Here is an 18,546-nt window from a genome sequence, read left to right as displayed (position 1 = left end):
GTGTGCATTGAATTTATTTAATACACGAGTTTCACAATTTGAGTTGAATTACTGAAATAAATGAACTTTTCCACGACATTCTAATTTATTGAGATGCACCTGTATAAATATATATATATTACTCTTTGTTTTTACCTATATCTAAATATTTGGTACTTTCTGTATCTGGATAGAACAACAGTTTCCAATATCTCACCAAAGAAAAGCATTTTTACTATTCACACACAGCCACAATCGTGAGTCGCGAGGGTTCTTCTTTCTTGCATGTACATATGCATGAGTGCTGGAAATAAGCACTAAGAATTAAGTCGGTAATTGGTGAATATACATTTATGCATTAAATTTACTGTGCATTCAAGGCAGGGACTAAAAACGCTTCAAGGAATGAAAATGAAAACTGAAAACGAATGAATTTAGCAGAACATAACCGAAAACCGGAACAAAGTGATTTTCAATTGTTCCAGAGTGAAAACATTATTTTTAAATGCCGGTAATCGGTTAATTTTGTTCTGATAATGTTTTCATGAAACCAGACACCAAAGGGATATCACAGTAAAGTTTTGGAACTACACCACTTCATGTTGCCTGAAAAAATAAAACACATGCTTTGATCCTGAAGGAAACTGATGCATCACACATTTCTTTGCCTAATTTCCCATTGTGGATGTTGCATTCTCTGAATGAAGAACTTTTTAAACAACTATGAATAATTATTACATATACATGCAGGGTTAATCCAGATACAAGGAAAACATTATTAGAGGAAAAAAGTACTTTTCTCGTCTCAGTTGTTTCCAAGTCTTCACAGAATTATTGTTAGATATGATGCATTAATACAGTTTTGATTCTGCCGGGTTTTGACTCAGAAGCAGATCTGTAAATAAATGATACGTATCTGTTAAAGGTGCATTCAGTAATTTGGGGCTAATACAAAAGTTTTACACATTAATGAATGAATTGTGTTTTTGTGAAGAGTGATCTGAATGGTGTACACTCACATGAGATGAAGACTGTACTCATAATGGTTTTCTATAAAAAGTGTTTTTAATATACATGGTGCGGGTCACCCCTTCAATGCCATGTTGAAATGACATGACCCACTGTGTTTCTCATCGGCTGCCGCCTGTGTAGATACACGTGTCTATGATTAGTGCAGTGTTGTTTGGTGAAGTGAAGAGCAAAAAGAGCACAATGGAACACATTTATTATCGTGCTTTTGAAGCAGAGACAACAGGAGATCCAGTAGCTGTACTGCCAAAGAAGCGAAAAATGTCAGAAGCAAGAAGACAGAAAGACCAGCAAAGGAAAAAAACTAGAGTAAACATCAGTACGGCATACACAATGTGGAAAGATTTGATGACGGAAAAAAAATTAGTAGTGATGCTGATGTTGCTTCTTTTTTGTTGGACAGGTAAGGAATTATTAATTGTTAGGCCACTCTCTAAAATAGTATCAGTGGAATTTACAGAAAACTCTAAAATTGTATGTGTAGTCAACGTATGTTAGTAATGGACAGTTTTCTGTGGTGTTTACAAATGTAACTGAGCCCATCTACCTCCACCTCTATGAAACAGCATACATCTTCATTCGTTTAGTAGCCTGGCACAGAGATTGTTGTGGATTTTGAATAAACCATGACGTTGGTTTGCTTGGAAACAATACAAGTTCTTCAAATACAGTATTTATGGGCATGCTAAATTTGATCATAAAAAACTATTCTAATCTTTCCTTTACCATGACATTCTGTATCGCTAGATAATTGAGGTTTATTTTATGCTAAGAAATTCTCTAATAAAGGTAATAACTGTCTTTAGAAATAATGTGAAACACAAACATTCTCCAAAGATTATTGATACGAGGGACAATAATAATCTGTCCTTAACTGTAGAAGCATGTTCACTTGAATTCTGACGTTTGTTTGTAGGCAAAGCAATTTTATTATAGTAGTAATAAATAACTTTAGAAATAACCTCAAACTCCGACATTTTCCAAAGGCAAATGATATTCCAAAGCTGGCGGGGGCAGCAGAGACGATCATGCTTATCCACATCGACAGATGGCAGTACAGCATCTAACACCACTGTCGTATCAGTAATTAAAGTACACAAAGAAGAGCAATGCTAATGCTAGCTAGAGAACTACTGAATGCCACTTTAATTAACTGCTTGTTATGATTTCTATGCCGATAAATCCACCACACAGGAAAAAAATTAATTGCTTATTTTCACATATTTTGGCGAGGCAAGTGGTGTATTTTGGGCTTGTTTTTCCAGACCAGGTTGCTTGTTTTCTCTTGCAAGATCTGGCAACACTGCAACTGGTATTTCCCCCACCCATTAGCGCAGAGTACTGTCATTTTAAAAATAACGTTATTAACCATTCTTTTATTTTGTTCTAACTGGTAACCTTTTGGAAAGGAGGCTGCAGAACTTCTGAACCGGAACGAAAAAATACAGTTTTTGCTCAGAACGAACAGAAATGAAAAACATTTAACATTTAGTAAGGTATATATTTTCAGTTTGTGCGTTACCTGGGAATGGAAACTATGATCTTGGTGTTACTAATGCTGTGTTCTACTAATTTAGCTACAGGAACCCCTAATGGTATTGTTATTATCAATACTGTAGAAAGACCGGTATCATTAATTTATATATTACTCAAAATCAAAACATATTCATATTTAATATCAATTTTATACTGTAGCACTGCTACTTTTCACATCACTACAAAGAGTCAAAGGTCAAGTAACAACCTACCATTCGAGATCCAGAAAGGCCTATTCATCTTTATGCAAATCTATAAACTCCAGCCATCCTAGAGCATCAAAGAAACCCAGATCAACTTTAGCTCACAATTCTGAGTTGAAGCAAAAATGTTCTTCCTGTGAGACTATCTCATCAAGCATGATTAGCCAAAAGTCTGAGACAGCGCTGTCGTCACACAAGGATTAATTAATGGCACATAGATAAATCCTTTGGATTTGTAATGGAGAGCATAACATTAAGTCTAGACTCTGTAAGCTTTTTTCTGTTATGGCCCACAAGTTCACTGAACTGGTTTTGAGGTATGGGGGTTTCTGCAATATCACTTAAAATGTCTACAATCATGGGAAATTCTGAGAAAATCTCTGCCACGTTCAAACAATTAGAAGCTGTGTCAAGTGCAATTAGATATAAAGAACACAGCATGGACACTATGCATAGATAATCCTCTCAACTGGTGGCCAACCTTTTTTTTTTTTTAAAGGCTTATAAATGATTATTATCTAGTACATTTAGAAGGCACTTTTATCCAAAGCAACTTACAGTGAATTACATGTATACATTTGATCAGTTTGTTTGTTCCCTGGGAATCAAACCCATGATCCTGGCATTGCTAATGCCATGCTCTATCAATTGAGCTACAGGAACCCAGGAATCTAGTAACCTAGAAACCTACTGTGCTCAAACATATTATCCATCCTCAGATTACAGTAGCACCATTCCAGGACTATCACAAGAGAACTTAACCAAAGAGTAATTTCATGACTACAAAGCATCAGAAATCCTCTGGAAAGAGGGATTTGGAAAAACACAAATCCATTGTACAACTTGAACAAGACATATCAAATCTAAACCTACGGCATGTTTTATTATTATTATTATTATTATTATTTTTATTTTATTTTATTTTATTTATTTTTTTATTTTTATTTTTTTGACAGCACAAATCTACTAAAACCATCAAACAGTCTGCACACATTTTAATTCTCTAGGGTTTTTTTTCTTCTTCCCTAAAGCAGAATAACAGTAAAAAGTAAAAAAGGCTTCCTAGAGCTGTCAAACACTAGTGAGAATATGAGAAACTTAGAAGCTTTATGGATTAATCTGTGCTTTGCTCATCTGTGTTTTGCTCATGGGCTTTTCTCTATTCATTTTCAAAATATCAACTTAAAACAGCACAATGTGGAATACAAGTGTGTCTCGTATAACACGTGATAATGTTAAAGTGGTTTGGAGTAAATAACCAGTTACTGAAATAAAAAGTATGTAATTGTTTTTCAGATTACTATGCTATATGCTTTCATCTACAATATAGCACTGACTGAGTGCAGAGCTCTATTATTTTTGGCAAAATGTAACCTTAACCCTACAAAGCTGAAGCCCCATAGCTGATTTTCCTGAAGCTGAATCTACCTCCAAACAAAGATTGGTACAAAATGTATAGTGTTGATAAATAAAATGATTTTATGCATTGGTGTTGAGAATCTGAAATATCTTAACAGATGAAATGCAAGAGGCCAGCTGGTAAAATGTAATAATAATAATAATAATAATAATAATAATAATAATAATATATATATATATATATATATATATATATATATATATATATATATATATATATATATATATATATATATATTTACATAAATAAAAGAATACTTTCCTGATTACAAAATGAGGCAGGATAATGTTTGAACAGGTAGCAACAGATATGGTGCCTGTTACTCTGGGAGAGCCAGGAATCATTTCAACTAGGACAAAATAACAGCAGATTTGCAGTGCAGTACAAATCAGAGTCTGACAGCATCTAGTTTACTCCTGCCAGATACAGAATGTATTGAGTCATTACCACAAGCACAGCAATCCCATAAAATGTATTAATTGCTTTTTATCCTCTCTGATCTCCACATGACTATAACATAGATTTGGCTGTCATGTCATCACTCCACTATCATTTCTTTGTACTTTGTACAGGGCACTGAGGTGGATGAGCTTTTACCTTAGGATACTGCTGTACTGGGATCAGCACTCTCTCTGACAGCTTGATGTTTTTGTTGCTGATGATATCCAAGTATTTCTTCACCTCTCCATCTTTTCTCAACTCGTCTCCTTCAAACTTTTCAATTTCTGAATGAAAAAAAATGGTCTAGGTCAAAGAATGCCATGCTTTGCTCCATTGCCACACTGCAATACACACATAACAAAACAATTAGTTATTTTGCCCATAAGTGATATTTGTACAGCCCAGAAAATCAGATTGGACATCACTACAAAGAAAAACTTGGGGAAGCGAGGAAAATAAGTCTTTACGTACAATCAATGGTGCCAATGGTGTCTCGTTATTAACAACAGTTAAATAAACACTGTGTTAAAGTAACTTTTCAACTTAAGCCTACTAAGCCCTTATTGGCATGACAAACAAAAATTGAAAACTGCTGCGCAGAACAGTAATATTTTGTGCTCAAGGAATTTTATGGTGCTTTTGAGAATTGAGCCAGAGATTTAGCAGCCACGCAACATTAAAGAGCCTTGAAATGAAGCTGTCACCTGAGTTCCTCCAGGGATCCCCTTCTGTTGTCGCTAAATTAATGCTCAGCGGAATTGAGAATTATGAACCTGTGCAACTCTTGTAAGACATGGAATGGGGAAAGGGGATGGGGAAGGGGAAGAAGGGTAAAGGAAAATGGACGAAGAGAAGAGAAGAGAAGAGAAGAGAAGAGAAGAGAAGAGAAGAAGAGAAGAGGGAAATGAAATCAGCAGGTGAAAGGAGGCCATCATTTCTCACCTCATCTCTGGTGAGATGCTCTCAGCTGACCAAACCTGCAGAAAATCACATTCTTTCACTCTCACAGGAGCATCCTTTCAGTCTTGATTTCATTTTAAGGCCTTTTCAAGTTTTAAAACTTGTGGTCCTGGGGAGTGTTTTTGCATTATCGACATTATGTGTTTCCTTTTGTTTATTATTGGGGTTACCTCTCCCCCATCCCCCCCGGAATCTACGTCCCTGGGTGCGATACATGAATTGGAGAGATACAGAGGCTGTACTTCATTGTTGTCCCCGTAAGCAAGACACTTAATCTCAGGTAGCCACAGGGGGACTGTCCCCTACAATAAATTCAATCCAAGCTACTAAGTGACAAAGGATCTGCAAAACAACAAGACTAAGAAGAGATGAAATTTCAATCACTAAAGCATGATGTGGCCTAAGTAAAAAATTACAACATTCTGATTATTGATTTTTGAGACAACCTTTTTTTTTTTGTATTTGCTACATTCTGATTTGTTGATTTTGAGACAACCTTTTTTTTTTTTTTTGTATTGAGCTATTATTGCTCTCTCTCTCTCTCTCTCTCTCTCTCTCTCTCTCTCTCCTTCCTTTCTTCTTTGCATTATCTCTTTGCCAAAAGGCACCAAAGAAATCAAACTGAGCTGAAAATGAGAAACACTTGGCAAGTGAAACCTTACAATAAGGGATGCTGAGAAATTATTTCAGGGGAAGCATGGAGGGCTGTGGCTATAGACACAACAGCCATACAGCATGATTAATGTTCCACACAAGAAAAGCTATTGCACAACATCCAGAATTATTATTTGTTTCTAAATAAAGAGACATAAACCCCAAAAAAGGAAAAGGGGGAAAGTGTAAATACTCTATCCTCTTGCTTGTAAATGTGAGTTGAGAAAAGTCCTTCAGCATTGGCTCAGTAGATGGAAATGTATCTCATCGTAATCCACAGGGAATGGAGTCATATTCTGTTAGAGTCAATTCAATGCTGTTGTTTTTGCACCAAAAAAAAAAATGTGATCAGACCAAATGCAAAGCTGCTCTACACCTTTGACTTTTTGCATCATACAACCACTAAGTGAACTGAAAATAAACAAACAAAACATTAAACAAACAACAGAATTGTAAGACCTCTGTGTTTTTTTGGCTTTCATTGGTTTTGGATGCCCAACACACCCCAAAAGCCATTCCTTGAGTATGCATCGTATGTCTGATAACCCTAACTAACAAACACCTCTGTTGGGTGCTATTTAGGACCTGGTGGTCTGATCTCATTGGGTTAAAGACCAAGAAGTCCACAAATGGGCTTTCAATTGTTGCATATAACCATTTCAAGGATGAGTGGCTCTGTAGAATTAGTAGCACATCCTAAGACTTCAATTCTGGTCTGGCTTCTTTTCTGACATCTGTTATTGTACATCACACCCCAGTTTGTTTAAGGAGTTGCCCTTTACTGATGCATGAATAACTGATGGGCATTCAAATGGAAAAAGGAAGAAAAAAGAGAGAAGGAAATATAACACTTAAAGGAATCCTAACTGATGTTTTATAAGCATATAAGCCTTTATAAGCCTTGTTGCACAATTTGTTCCATTTGAGATTTCAATACTCATTTCATTAAAATAAGCAGATAAAGATGTACATCACAGTATCAAACTGTCAATATATATATATATATATATATATATATATATATATAATTATTACTATTATTATTATTATTATTTTAATCAAATGGCTTTGAGAGATTTCTCTTTGGTTTTAGTTCATAAGAAGTAGAGAGACTGTACTGTACATAGAATTCTATTATCCTTTCAGCTCAAACCAGTTGGGTATAATTTAATGGATTCTGGATTCATCCAAGCTCATATAATGTTTTCAACTGAGAATGATGTTCATGTTGTAAAATACATCAATCTGACCTCATGATCGAATGACGGAAATTCAAAACCATCCACTTTAGGAAAATGCGGGTATGAAAATAGAATTAAGGTTAACTTCCCTTTTGTTCTCCTAAAACAGATTTTCAACCCACACTAATTTCAAAGATGCTACTTTTGTTACAATTCCTCTACGTCATCTTTCCTTTGTTCTGTTCTCTGTATTTTTCTGTGATCTATAACATAATCAGTGCAAAATTGCTTTGTGCTCTCCTGATACACACACACACACACACACACACACACACAGAAATCTACAAAGGTGTATGCTAATAGTGACCAAAAACAAATAAAAAAAAGTGATGAGTCACAGGACATGGAGGCGGCAACTGGCAAAAGACTGAGAGATGCGTTTAAATTAGTTTGGACTAAATCACACTTACTGTACGTTTCTCAAACTAGCCATGCTCTTTCCCTGCAATATTTCTTAAGAACTTGTATGGTTTATAACCATAATACCCATCCTATTGAGAATACCCATCCTACTGAGAAAAGTCAACTCAGGAAGAGCAGCCTTTTGGTAATCCACCAGAACACAAGTTAACAGAGCAGAAGCAATCCCAGCCGCCAAGGCCCTCTGTGATTGTATTGTCCTATTCTATACCACATAAATCCCCATTTGAAGGATATGCATGATCTGTAATAAAACCCAGCTTGAATACATTCACTCCAAAGCACATAGACAAAGGAATTAACACTGAAGTTTGTGAATCATCGCCCTGCATTCCAAGGAAAAGTCTACTTTACTACTACTCTAACTACCAGTCATTGATACTCAATAGAGCAATGAGCATTTTCATTAAACTCACATACAGACACACTTTTTATTTATTAAAAAAAAAAAAAGAAAAGTGTATCATAGTGAGCATTTTCCATTGACTACTATTGAAAAAAAAATTTTGTCAAGTAACCAAAAAAATGTTCTTCATGTGGTAACATCTAAATGTACTGGTTTTATTTGATCCAAACATTTTATTTAAACTGCCTAAATGTATATTACAAACTAGGTTACATCAACAAAAGTCATTTTTATAGGTTTAAAATGTTTCACAGATTTTAAAGGGTAACAGCTGGTTACCACAGGTTTTCCATGCAGTATCCATTTAAATTTGGTCTAATTGGAATGTATCTATTAAAAGGTACTAGCACAAGCCAAGACTGACATATTAAGGTCAAGTATGACACTTTGAACTAAAACAATTAACATCGTTATGAGGCACAATAAGGAATTGCTTGCTCAGAAAATAAACAAAAACATAAATTGGCAAACTTTACACTTTGAAAGGTTTGAAAATGTAACTTCCCAACACCATGACTATACACAGACTTTGTAACATTTGTTTCAGATAAGTTTGGGGGGGAGTTCATTTCAGTTTCTGCATATTAATATTGTTATCGTCCATGGATCTCTTCAAATATACCTTAGTCATCACCTTATTTTTATTTTATTCAGAGATAGTATTTGCTGGTGTTAAAGCTCTGTCTGAGACATTGAACCACTAATAAAAATGGTATAATCTTCTGTTCTCAAAAACAATTAAAAAATGTATCACCTTCAAATAAGTACACTTCAAAGTCAAATAAACAGATACTAGGCTTCTGGATAATAATCTTTTTTCCTAGATGTTTCTTAAGTCACTGAACGCTAATGTTTAACCTCCACACTGTGAAGGACATTCTGTCTTTATTTTTATTTAGAACAGAACTAAGCCTTACGTGTGCTGCATCACTCCTATCGTCTGCTCTCTGAACTTCTAATAAGGGGTGTAATACACTCTCAGGTCTTCTGGAGAGTTGGTCGACAGATGTCAGCACAGTGGGCTCCTGCACCTTTCAGCAGTTGCCATAATGAAGTTAGAACTTAGAGTGATGCTAAATGAATCAGCAGGGTAAATATATATATATATTAAAAAAATTAGGTAATTAGCATTTGAACATGTTTAAAAAATATCAGAGATTGAAAACACACTTGTTTACACCTATATATCCAGAATGTCAACTTTCACTCTGCAAAGTGTATTTTTTTATTTATTGTTTATTATTCTAGGTATTGATCTTTCCACGATCTTCTGTGTCTTACACATATTTAACAATATGATGATTCAGTGAATAGATTTAGTGAATATCGAGAAACTGAGTTTGGAATATTTTTTATAAATCAATATATCTGCACAATTTGAGAAAAGACTGATTCGTTCATTCCTTTCAGTATACATATTACCACAGTTCACTAAAAAAAGACTGCCTACCCATACACTGTATTTCATGCAGCTGATGACAACTCACCGTTAATGGAGCAGAGAAATGGTTTAAATCATTCTCATGCTTTTTAGCAAATCTTTTTCCTTTAAAATTGAAATAGCTCTTCCAATCATAATAAGATTCATTAATTAAACTTTTGCCGTGGGCCTCACATTATACAGGACTAAGGAAATGAGAGTGCAGTCGTCATGCACTAGAAGGAGAGACTCCACTCTGCTGGGTCTCCTGGCTCATGGTGTTACAGAAGAGGATAAAGACCAAAGTAAAAGAGAGAAAGGATTTTTTAAATCACAAACATTTGTTTTACCTGTCTAAAACCCCTAGCGAATTTAAAAATGAAAAAATCACACACTTAACTCAGTATTCATTTTGTACTTGTGCCAAAATGCACATTAACATCTGCATGCAGGGGCGGACTGGCCATAGGGAGAACCGGGACTTTCCCAGTGGGCCGGCCGCGAAATGGGGCCGAATGGTGCCCAACAGGTGGCTATAAGCTGAAATGGTCTGCTGCGTTATGCCAAATGGGCCGCTACTGGCTGAAGAGGGCCGCAAAACGGCGCTGCGATATGCAGAAAAGGACAGCAACAAACAATAAGTAAATTCTATATTTTACTCAATTCAAACATGTAAAAATTATGTTCTAGCTTATAAGTAAATGTTATTTATGATTGTTTGTTATCTTTACAATGTGTCATCATGTATCAACCCTGAAATAGAAAACCTTGTCATATTTCTCAATTTGAAAAGTTAAATTTACTTATTTCATTTACCTGTGAAATTTACTCAAAGCTAGTGTTCCCAGAATGCACTGTGATTTAATAATTAATGGGCTTGCATGGTTTCACTATTTTGGGAACCATTTTTTTATACAATGAATTAATTGGCATATTATGTAATTAATTCAATTAAAAATTGTATTCAGTTGACAGCCCTGTTAAACACATTCCAGGAGGCCAACATGCTAAAGAATCATGATGCTGAATGGCAAATATACAGTGTGGTATACATTGACTATAAACCATAAAAAATAAAATAAAATAAAATAAAATAAAAACCCATTATTATTTACAACAAGGTGTCAGGCCATCCATCATTTTTAGCTGTGTAACAACATCAACATATTTATCAAAATATTAAGGTAGCTGCCATTAACCTATTTGCCTGCATGATTACTCTGTGATAGAGAGCTATGGCTTGATACATTTTAAAATGGGAAGCTGTTAGGAACAGCTGATCCTATCAACATGCATTTTAAATAGCTCACATTCTACATAATAATGTCCACTCTTTGGAAGATTGAAGTAGTTGATCTGTCAGTGACTGTTATATGCAATCCGCAGGTCATATTTATATTGCAAGAGAACTAAATCAAGTTAAAAGGCTGCTTATGAAAATGGAAACATATCATTAAATATTCATTCTATCATGAGACACATTTTTCTGTCCTAAATGATTGGGGTTTGTCAGGAAGAGGTTTGATCACACATTTGATCAACTGCATACATTAGCACTAATTTAAGCTCTGATAGACACTTGTATTAAACCTCAAGCATAAATAGATTCACTTAAATATGCTAGAACTTGGACTGCAAACAGCTATTCAGAAATAAAACTGTACATTAAACTCAAAGCAATATGAGCTGGTTATGAACTTTCTAATAGTGAGAGGCAAAGAACAGTTGATGGTTTCTTCTTAACAAATCTCCAAACAGTCAATTGTGAGTTTGTTTTAATAGTAAAGGGTGATTAAATTATCAAATATAACACATATGTTCCATATACCCTTGGACTATATGTACATAGGGGTAGAATTTTTTAATGAAACTGCTCAACGAGGACTTTAAGATATTACAGCATAGTTTTCTGTAAAGCTGCTTTGAAACTATGTGTATTGTGAAAAGCGTTAAATTGTGAAATGACTTGATTTGAATTTTCCCATCAGGCACAACAATCCTTCAGAGTCTTATACTGTGATATTTTTTTAAACCATATTTTAATCATTACACTTGGGGAAAACAGGAAATAATAGACGTAAAAGCATAATAAAAATCCTTCTTTTCTAATTAAACTGCTATTAATTAAAAAAAAAAAAAAACTGCTGTGTAAACTCAGCAGTGTAGATTAGTGCTGTTTTTTATTTGAGTCACTGTCTAGCAAATTATGACCAGCAATGAATGACTAGTTATTTATATCATATAATAACTGTTTGATGTAGATTTGTTTTCACTGTAGTATTTAAAACTTTTTCAGGGAAGAAACATTTCAGCTAAATCCTACCTCATCTTTATCACCACCATGTAATATCCATTTGTAAATTTTGTTGGTAAGCACATTATTTTATTTATTTATTTATTTTTATTTTTTTTGCTGCCTTACTTTTACCCCTATGAGGCAAAGAAAGCACTATTTTAGAAAAAAAAAATGGACACTGTCCTTTTCTAAAGTAAATAGTTTGCATCAAGTCACCTCTATAAAAGCAATTCAGCAATGTGCTTTACAAGATCAAAATGACAGACTGGAATTTGAAGCATCCTCTCGGTTCCCTCAAGAGAAACAGCTATTCCCATTTCGTGGCTTGCTGAAATGGTTTCACCTGAAATTCAAAGGTTAGAGAAGATGCATACACTTTAAACAGTCTCATCATGACCAGGTACAAACTGTGATGTGTGAAAAACAGACTCTGGTATTCCATGGAGTTCCTCACAAATTTGGAGGAACCCATACTTATATTCCCACTAATTACAATCTTCTTCAGGCATCTCCTATTTCTTCTAGTTATGTTGTGTGGAGGGAATTTTACAGTACAAGACACCCCAGTAGTGACAACTTTCCCCAACCTGATATTTATATGAAAAAAAAAAAAAAAAGTTAGAAGGATAGAATTCACAAAAATAATTCTAATTGAAGAGGATTTTGAACTAAGTGTTTGATCCCAACATACAAAACCACTGCTAGAGAAAACATACATTTCTCTAATTGGGCGTATGACCATTAACTATTGACTTTTGACCATAGAATCTTATAGTTATTAAGATATAGCCCTTGTGACAACTTCCACATGTGATAACTATCCCCAGATTTTCCCCTATATCACAATATATATTCATGAACTGCTAAAAAAATAAATAAAAAAAAACATAAATATATATATAATAAATAAAACACTATTTTTCTGAATAAAAAAATAATTCCGTAAACTGCACAGGTAGTTTTGATGCGAGGCAACACACATTTTCTGTTGGAAAACAACCAAAGTTGAGCATATTAACAAAACATTCACTCATTTTCTACAGCTTTGAAAAAAAAGAAGAAGAAGCTAAAATGCAACCAAGACAGAAAATAACTGAGCTCAATACTTTAGAACTAGTTCAGTATAACATAGGATTACCTTAGATATCTAGCAGCCTCTCACACTGAATGTTCATTTATACAGAGGCTGGAGTTGTATTGTGAGCAAACCATTCCATCACATAGGAGACAGGGATCAGTGACAGTAATGCACAGTGGCCACAAACATTAGATCCTACAAGCAACAAGATACTTTAAAGTAGCAAACATTTAAAACATATTTTAAAAATGCAATGCCCTACAGAAAGCCAGCAGCTACATTAGTCATAAATGATCCTCTAAAGTCATTGCTTTGTTGCACTAAAATTGATCTTGAAAAAAGGATCACTGCTTTTTTCACATTATTAAAACATTTCTAAAATTAGCTATTCTATTATCTGTGCAAATTATGTAAATCTGTTGTACTCAAATTGTGCAGTTTAGGAGAAGTCTAGACATGAAAGTTACGCAGCAAGTGTGGGCCATTAGATAAAATGCTTAGTTGTCAGTTGTTTCCAGGCCGCCTGGTGTTTAGGATAAGTTACGCTTTTATTGATCACCACTGTAGCATTAATCACTTCCCTCTTAAAGGCTGTGACAAATTTTGTACCAAAATAACAAGATACTGTAAGAGGCTCTTAGCCTGAAATGTGTCCTGATTCACAGAAACTTTGAGTAATAAATTATTTGACGCGATTTGCCTTCGTCCAAACGGAACAGCAAAACTTAGAATTCTGAATAAAAAAATGCTCCCTGACAGGGGCGGATCTACCAGGGTGGCATGGGGTGGCATATGCCACCCTAAGAAAAAAGCATTGACACCACATCTGCCACCCCAACATAAGAATCCAAATGTATTAAATATAAATGTAAGTATATTATCGTTGATTTTGTCATAATGTAGGGGTTTATTCATGTCAAACTGCCTAAACTCTCACCGTACACACAAATGACTACAGACCCATATCATGATTGATTACAGCAGCAACCAGTCCTGTGATTGTTTACAGCAGCAGCCAATCTCAGCATCGACTAATTGCCTACCTACTATTGTAGCGCGTGTACAGTGTTTGGGCTCTGGCGGGTTGATGAGCTTATTTCCTCAACAACAAAGACCACACGGACAAATACATGGGAAAAAAAAAAAAATAGGTAAAGATGAATTTCTCAGTTGTTTCCAAGTATTCACTGAATGATTATTAGATGCATCACTGTCAGTTATGGGTTGAGACTGGTGAGATGTGTCCTCACCAATTTTTTAAATAGCTTTCGTCAGGTATGTGTATGTAACGCAGTTCAAGGATGGACAAGGAGGAGGCGGGAACCGGCTGAGCAGTCAACGTAAACTTTAATGGTACAAAGGAACTTAAACATAACATAAAACACACAGACACGCAGACACACAGCAGCCGCGTGTGTCTCTCTCTCTCTCTCCCCCTCTGGCATCCCTGGCTCCTCCTTTATCTCTATCCCGCTGATTAGGCAACTCAGCGCCGTGCATGCATTCTCACAGCCCGGCCACGCCCTCCTCCTCGTCACAGTGTATAATCCACATGAAACATCTCCAGTTCTTGATTTGGAGTTTCATCTGTGTGTGTTTTGATTGGCGATCCGGGTTCTCGCTGCTGGTGTGGAGAGTTTGTGGTTGTCACTCTCTGAACTTCGGAGTTTGCCGTTTTTCATATACAGAACTATCAATAAATGTGTCTGTGTTTCCGCTACTCTCGTCTTCCTGCTTCTTTTATTGCATTTTATTTTTTAAAGTGTAACACCCATCCACTGATGTACAGATGCAAAAAAAAAAAAATATTTTGGCGAATTAGAATGCAAAACCTCTAAAAACTAGAGGCAAAAACTTAACACTAGATCAAACAGTCATGTTTTTAATCAAAGTGCTGATCTATGTATTCATCTACTGACTAACAAAATCCCAAGACTGATAGTGGCAGATGTAAAAATGAAATGACCATATTATGTGAAATATTTATTTGGGTGCTTGAATTGGTCATTAAGTATGACTGTTGATCAAAACAGGTAATTTAAAATAATCTTTTACTGGTCATAGCACAAATAATAATGGGCTGGAGTCTTTTCCTATTCATATTCAAGCCGGGATTACAGCTCAGTGGCCCTAAAGGTAAATCCAGTGACATGACTATACTACGACATTCTGAAATAAATATCAATACCAGTAGCTCAGCATGAAATTTAACAAACCACAGTTTTTTTTAACCCTTGTCACTACTGCAGCAGTCTTCTTAATGTGTTACCAAGGTGAAAGTTAATCAGATTTATCATTTTTATTTCTTTATTTTCGAGTTAAATGTATATCACTGTGAAAAAATGATGAAAGCTGAAAAATAACAAAAATACTCAGATAAAAAAATGCATAATAGACAAACTTAACTCTTTGTAAAGGAAATATATCTCTACATGTCTACACATTGTATGTCTCAGGACAGTGGTTCTCAACTAGTTTTCTTTTAGAACACAGATTTATTATTATTATTGGGCATCAAATGGCAACCCAACACAGAACCAAAACTGTTTATCATACAAAAGTGAATAAAAATGTCCTTAAAATCAAACATTGAGATGCAATAATATTACCATAAAAAGCATTAGCCCAACAACAAGCAAATTATTAATATGACACAGGCTGAATAGGAAAATTGACCGTTTTTGTTTCTAAATGTCTCTTGAATGTTGATGGTTTCATGCTCTCGGAAGTGATTTTTTTTTATTTATTTTTTTTAATGTCAATAAGCCTATTTATTATGCTATTCCAATTACATAAAATTATATGGTTAGTTACATTTTATTTTTGCATTTAGCAAACAGCTCTGCTGTCTTCGACCCTAGACATCTCACAAGTTGAGAACCACTGTCTTAGGAGAAGTCTTTTAAGACAGTATGTGTAATTCGATTAAAAGTGATCCAGAGGAGAATAGTCTGTTCCTCCACTTTGAACTATCATTACTATACTGCCATTGCCATTAATTCCAGTGAAATAAGCCTTTTTGTATAGCCTGCAGACTTTCATAACCATGCAATTTAGTTCATTTAAAAAGACAGCATGCAAATGACTTACTGTATCCCTTTTGTGAAGAGACATGTTATCTGCTTTCAAAATTGTGGGCTCATAAGAAGAAATTAGTATTTAGTGCATTAGTACATTTTTTACTTAGCTACTGAAAATCCTGGTGAGACTTCCCCTTTTAAAAATGAATAGTCTGTTTTAGCTTCATCTGCATCTTTAGTTTCCCATTCTACCTTTTAAAACAAGGCAGCACAGAATTTAAATAAACTACTAAGAAAAAAATACAGAATAGGATACTGGCCTAATCATAAAACTGAATGAGACATGATGTGAATGTTCTAGAAAAAAAAAAAAAAAGATTTAGGCATTGTCATATTAACATGGTTTGCGCTTTGAGAATGAATATTTTTGATTCAACTGAATTATGATGAAAATGTATGTATTTAAACAAGGCATTAACTGTGCGCAAACAAATGCATGTGCTGCAGGTTTTCAGAACACTTACAATTAAGAAACAAACAAATAGTGCATCTAAAATTCCTGTAGCATATTACTTACTGTTTTACTATTATTTAGAGTTGACTGATGACATGGACCAGTCAAAACCATTGTCATTTAATTACATGCATTCTGATTCAACAGTGCACACCCCACTGCGCTCCTCTGCACTTGAGATAATCTGAATCAGTGTGCGCACTTTGTAATAGCCATAATTACCTCTTAATTACTCTGCTTACTATCTGATGAGTTGTCAAGGACTGCTTTTATCTTATCCCAACAGTAATGAGTTCAGATCATATGCAGTGTTGCCATGTTTGGACATTATCCTTATGACCTCACAAATTAACAACACAGTCTGACAGGGATAAAGCAAAGTAATATTTTAGCCAACTGCCTGCACTGACAATTAAATCTATAGCCTACAGATACTGCAAACATTTGACAACACAGCTGCTGCAGGAAAAAACAATTAAAATCTTGACTCCAACATCGTTCAAAGTGATCCTCAATGTTTAGCAAATGAAGATCTTATTTAGAACAGATAGGCTAAATGCAGTAATCCAGACTTGTTAGATAGCAAAAGTGTATAAGGAACCAGTGTTATAAATAGGCTACATATTTACTACATGGAACGAGTTTGCCTTAATGCTTGAGGTGCATTGTGGTTAAACCACTAAAGTCCGGGAAGTGTAGTCTTATTTTAGTGATAAAATAGTATGCTAAACATGCATTTTTAAGACAATTGGAAGCACAAGACCTCCATCACGAAAACTGATGCTAGACTGATGATTTTTTTTTCTTTTTTTTTCTTTTCTTTTCTTTTTTTTTCTTCTGTTGTTTAAGATTTAGATTTCCCTACAAACAATTAAGAGGCTGTTCAAACCGAACGCGCTATGGTGTCCGTCCACGCCGATTTGACGTTGTTTTGTTAACATGTGCTATAGACTAGACTGACGTATTTGATCGTTACGCTGTATTTCGCAGGAGCGCCGCGTTTTTAAGACGCCGCGTCAAGTTAAAAAGAGTTCTGTTCCATTCGTCTAGCTTTTTTATTTTTATTTTTATTTTTTTTATTTATTTTTTTTACGCAAGAACGCTTTCGGTTTGAACGTCTCCTACTTTTGTTACTTTAAAGCTCTCTTCAGTCTGAAAAACGAAGTTGAGCATAGTCCTAATCATTAATAATAATAAAAAATGAAGTAACACAAAAAATAATCATAAAGACCAAGCCTGCCTCTGAAACAATTCCCTTATTTTATGAATGATAAACACTTGACACGCCTGACTCATTCTGCCATGGTTCAAGAGCGGGCGTTGATATGTGCATACATCTTTCTCAAAATGATTCATGAATATTTCATAAACGATATCAGCACAAACAGGGTACAGCAGCGACGCCACGCCAAACAGATAAAATGATGGCACAAGAAATCCTAGTTTACCTTCCGCGAGAAGGCGCATCGCATGCATGAACGACGGGTCCAAGCTTTCCTTCTCAGCAAGGAGCTCTGGCAGGTACTTGTCCTGATCCATCACTGGATACCTCTCCTGATCACCGCGAGAGCAGGTGAGACGACCAAAGTGGTGAGTGATGGAATGAGTCGGTGGATGTTGCTTTTAAATAGACTGTGTAATATCGGGGAGGGATCACGCACGGATGAAGCACACAATGTGGAAGATCTCAATGCCGTGCACCTTTATCCTGAAACGCAAGTCTCTCATGTAAAACCTCCCACCTCAGTCACAGAATCTACTCTCTCACTCCGCCCATCTATAGCTGGATTGGTTAAGGCAGAGAGCCAACTGCATGTAAATATTAGCTAGATATTGTCTGTATAGGATGACTATGACTACACGCCAAGGTACTCGTTCAGTGCAGAGCTGTCAGCCCTGTCCATGGTTCTGAAACCCCTATCTTCTATG

The 18,546-nt window shown here is 35.2% G+C and overlaps 1 protein-coding gene across 9 annotated transcripts in view; it reads right to left on the bottom strand.

Moving 5' to 3' along the window:
- LOC127414134 (KH domain-containing, RNA-binding, signal transduction-associated protein 2-like) overlaps positions 1 to 18,326 on the bottom strand; it is a 137,433-nt gene extending 119,107 nt beyond the window's left edge. For 8 of the 9 annotated variants that reach the window (XR_007892739.1, XR_007892740.1, XR_007892736.1 and 5 more), the window contains exons 1-2: positions 18,066 to 18,326; positions 4,765 to 4,892 (exon numbers count right to left, since the gene is read on the bottom strand). Coding sequence is in view for 1 of the 9 variants with exons in the window: in XM_051651918.1 (XP_051507878.1) it covers positions 4,765 to 4,892; positions 18,066 to 18,156 (219 nt within the window). In the remaining 8 variants the exon portion in view is untranslated. The remainder of the gene's footprint in view (positions 1 to 4,764; positions 4,893 to 18,065) is intronic. The other variant, XR_007892743.1, reaches the window with a different exon arrangement.
- Between the last annotated feature and the right edge of the window lie 220 nt (positions 18,327 to 18,546).

The sequence above is a fragment of the Myxocyprinus asiaticus genome, chromosome 23, assembly GCF_019703515.2.
Source record: "Myxocyprinus asiaticus isolate MX2 ecotype Aquarium Trade chromosome 23, UBuf_Myxa_2, whole genome shotgun sequence".
In the NCBI taxonomy this organism is placed as follows: domain Eukaryota; kingdom Metazoa; phylum Chordata; class Actinopteri; order Cypriniformes; family Catostomidae; genus Myxocyprinus; species Myxocyprinus asiaticus.
Note: the sequence above shows the minus strand (reverse complement) of the source record. Positions and strands in the feature narration are given on the sequence as shown.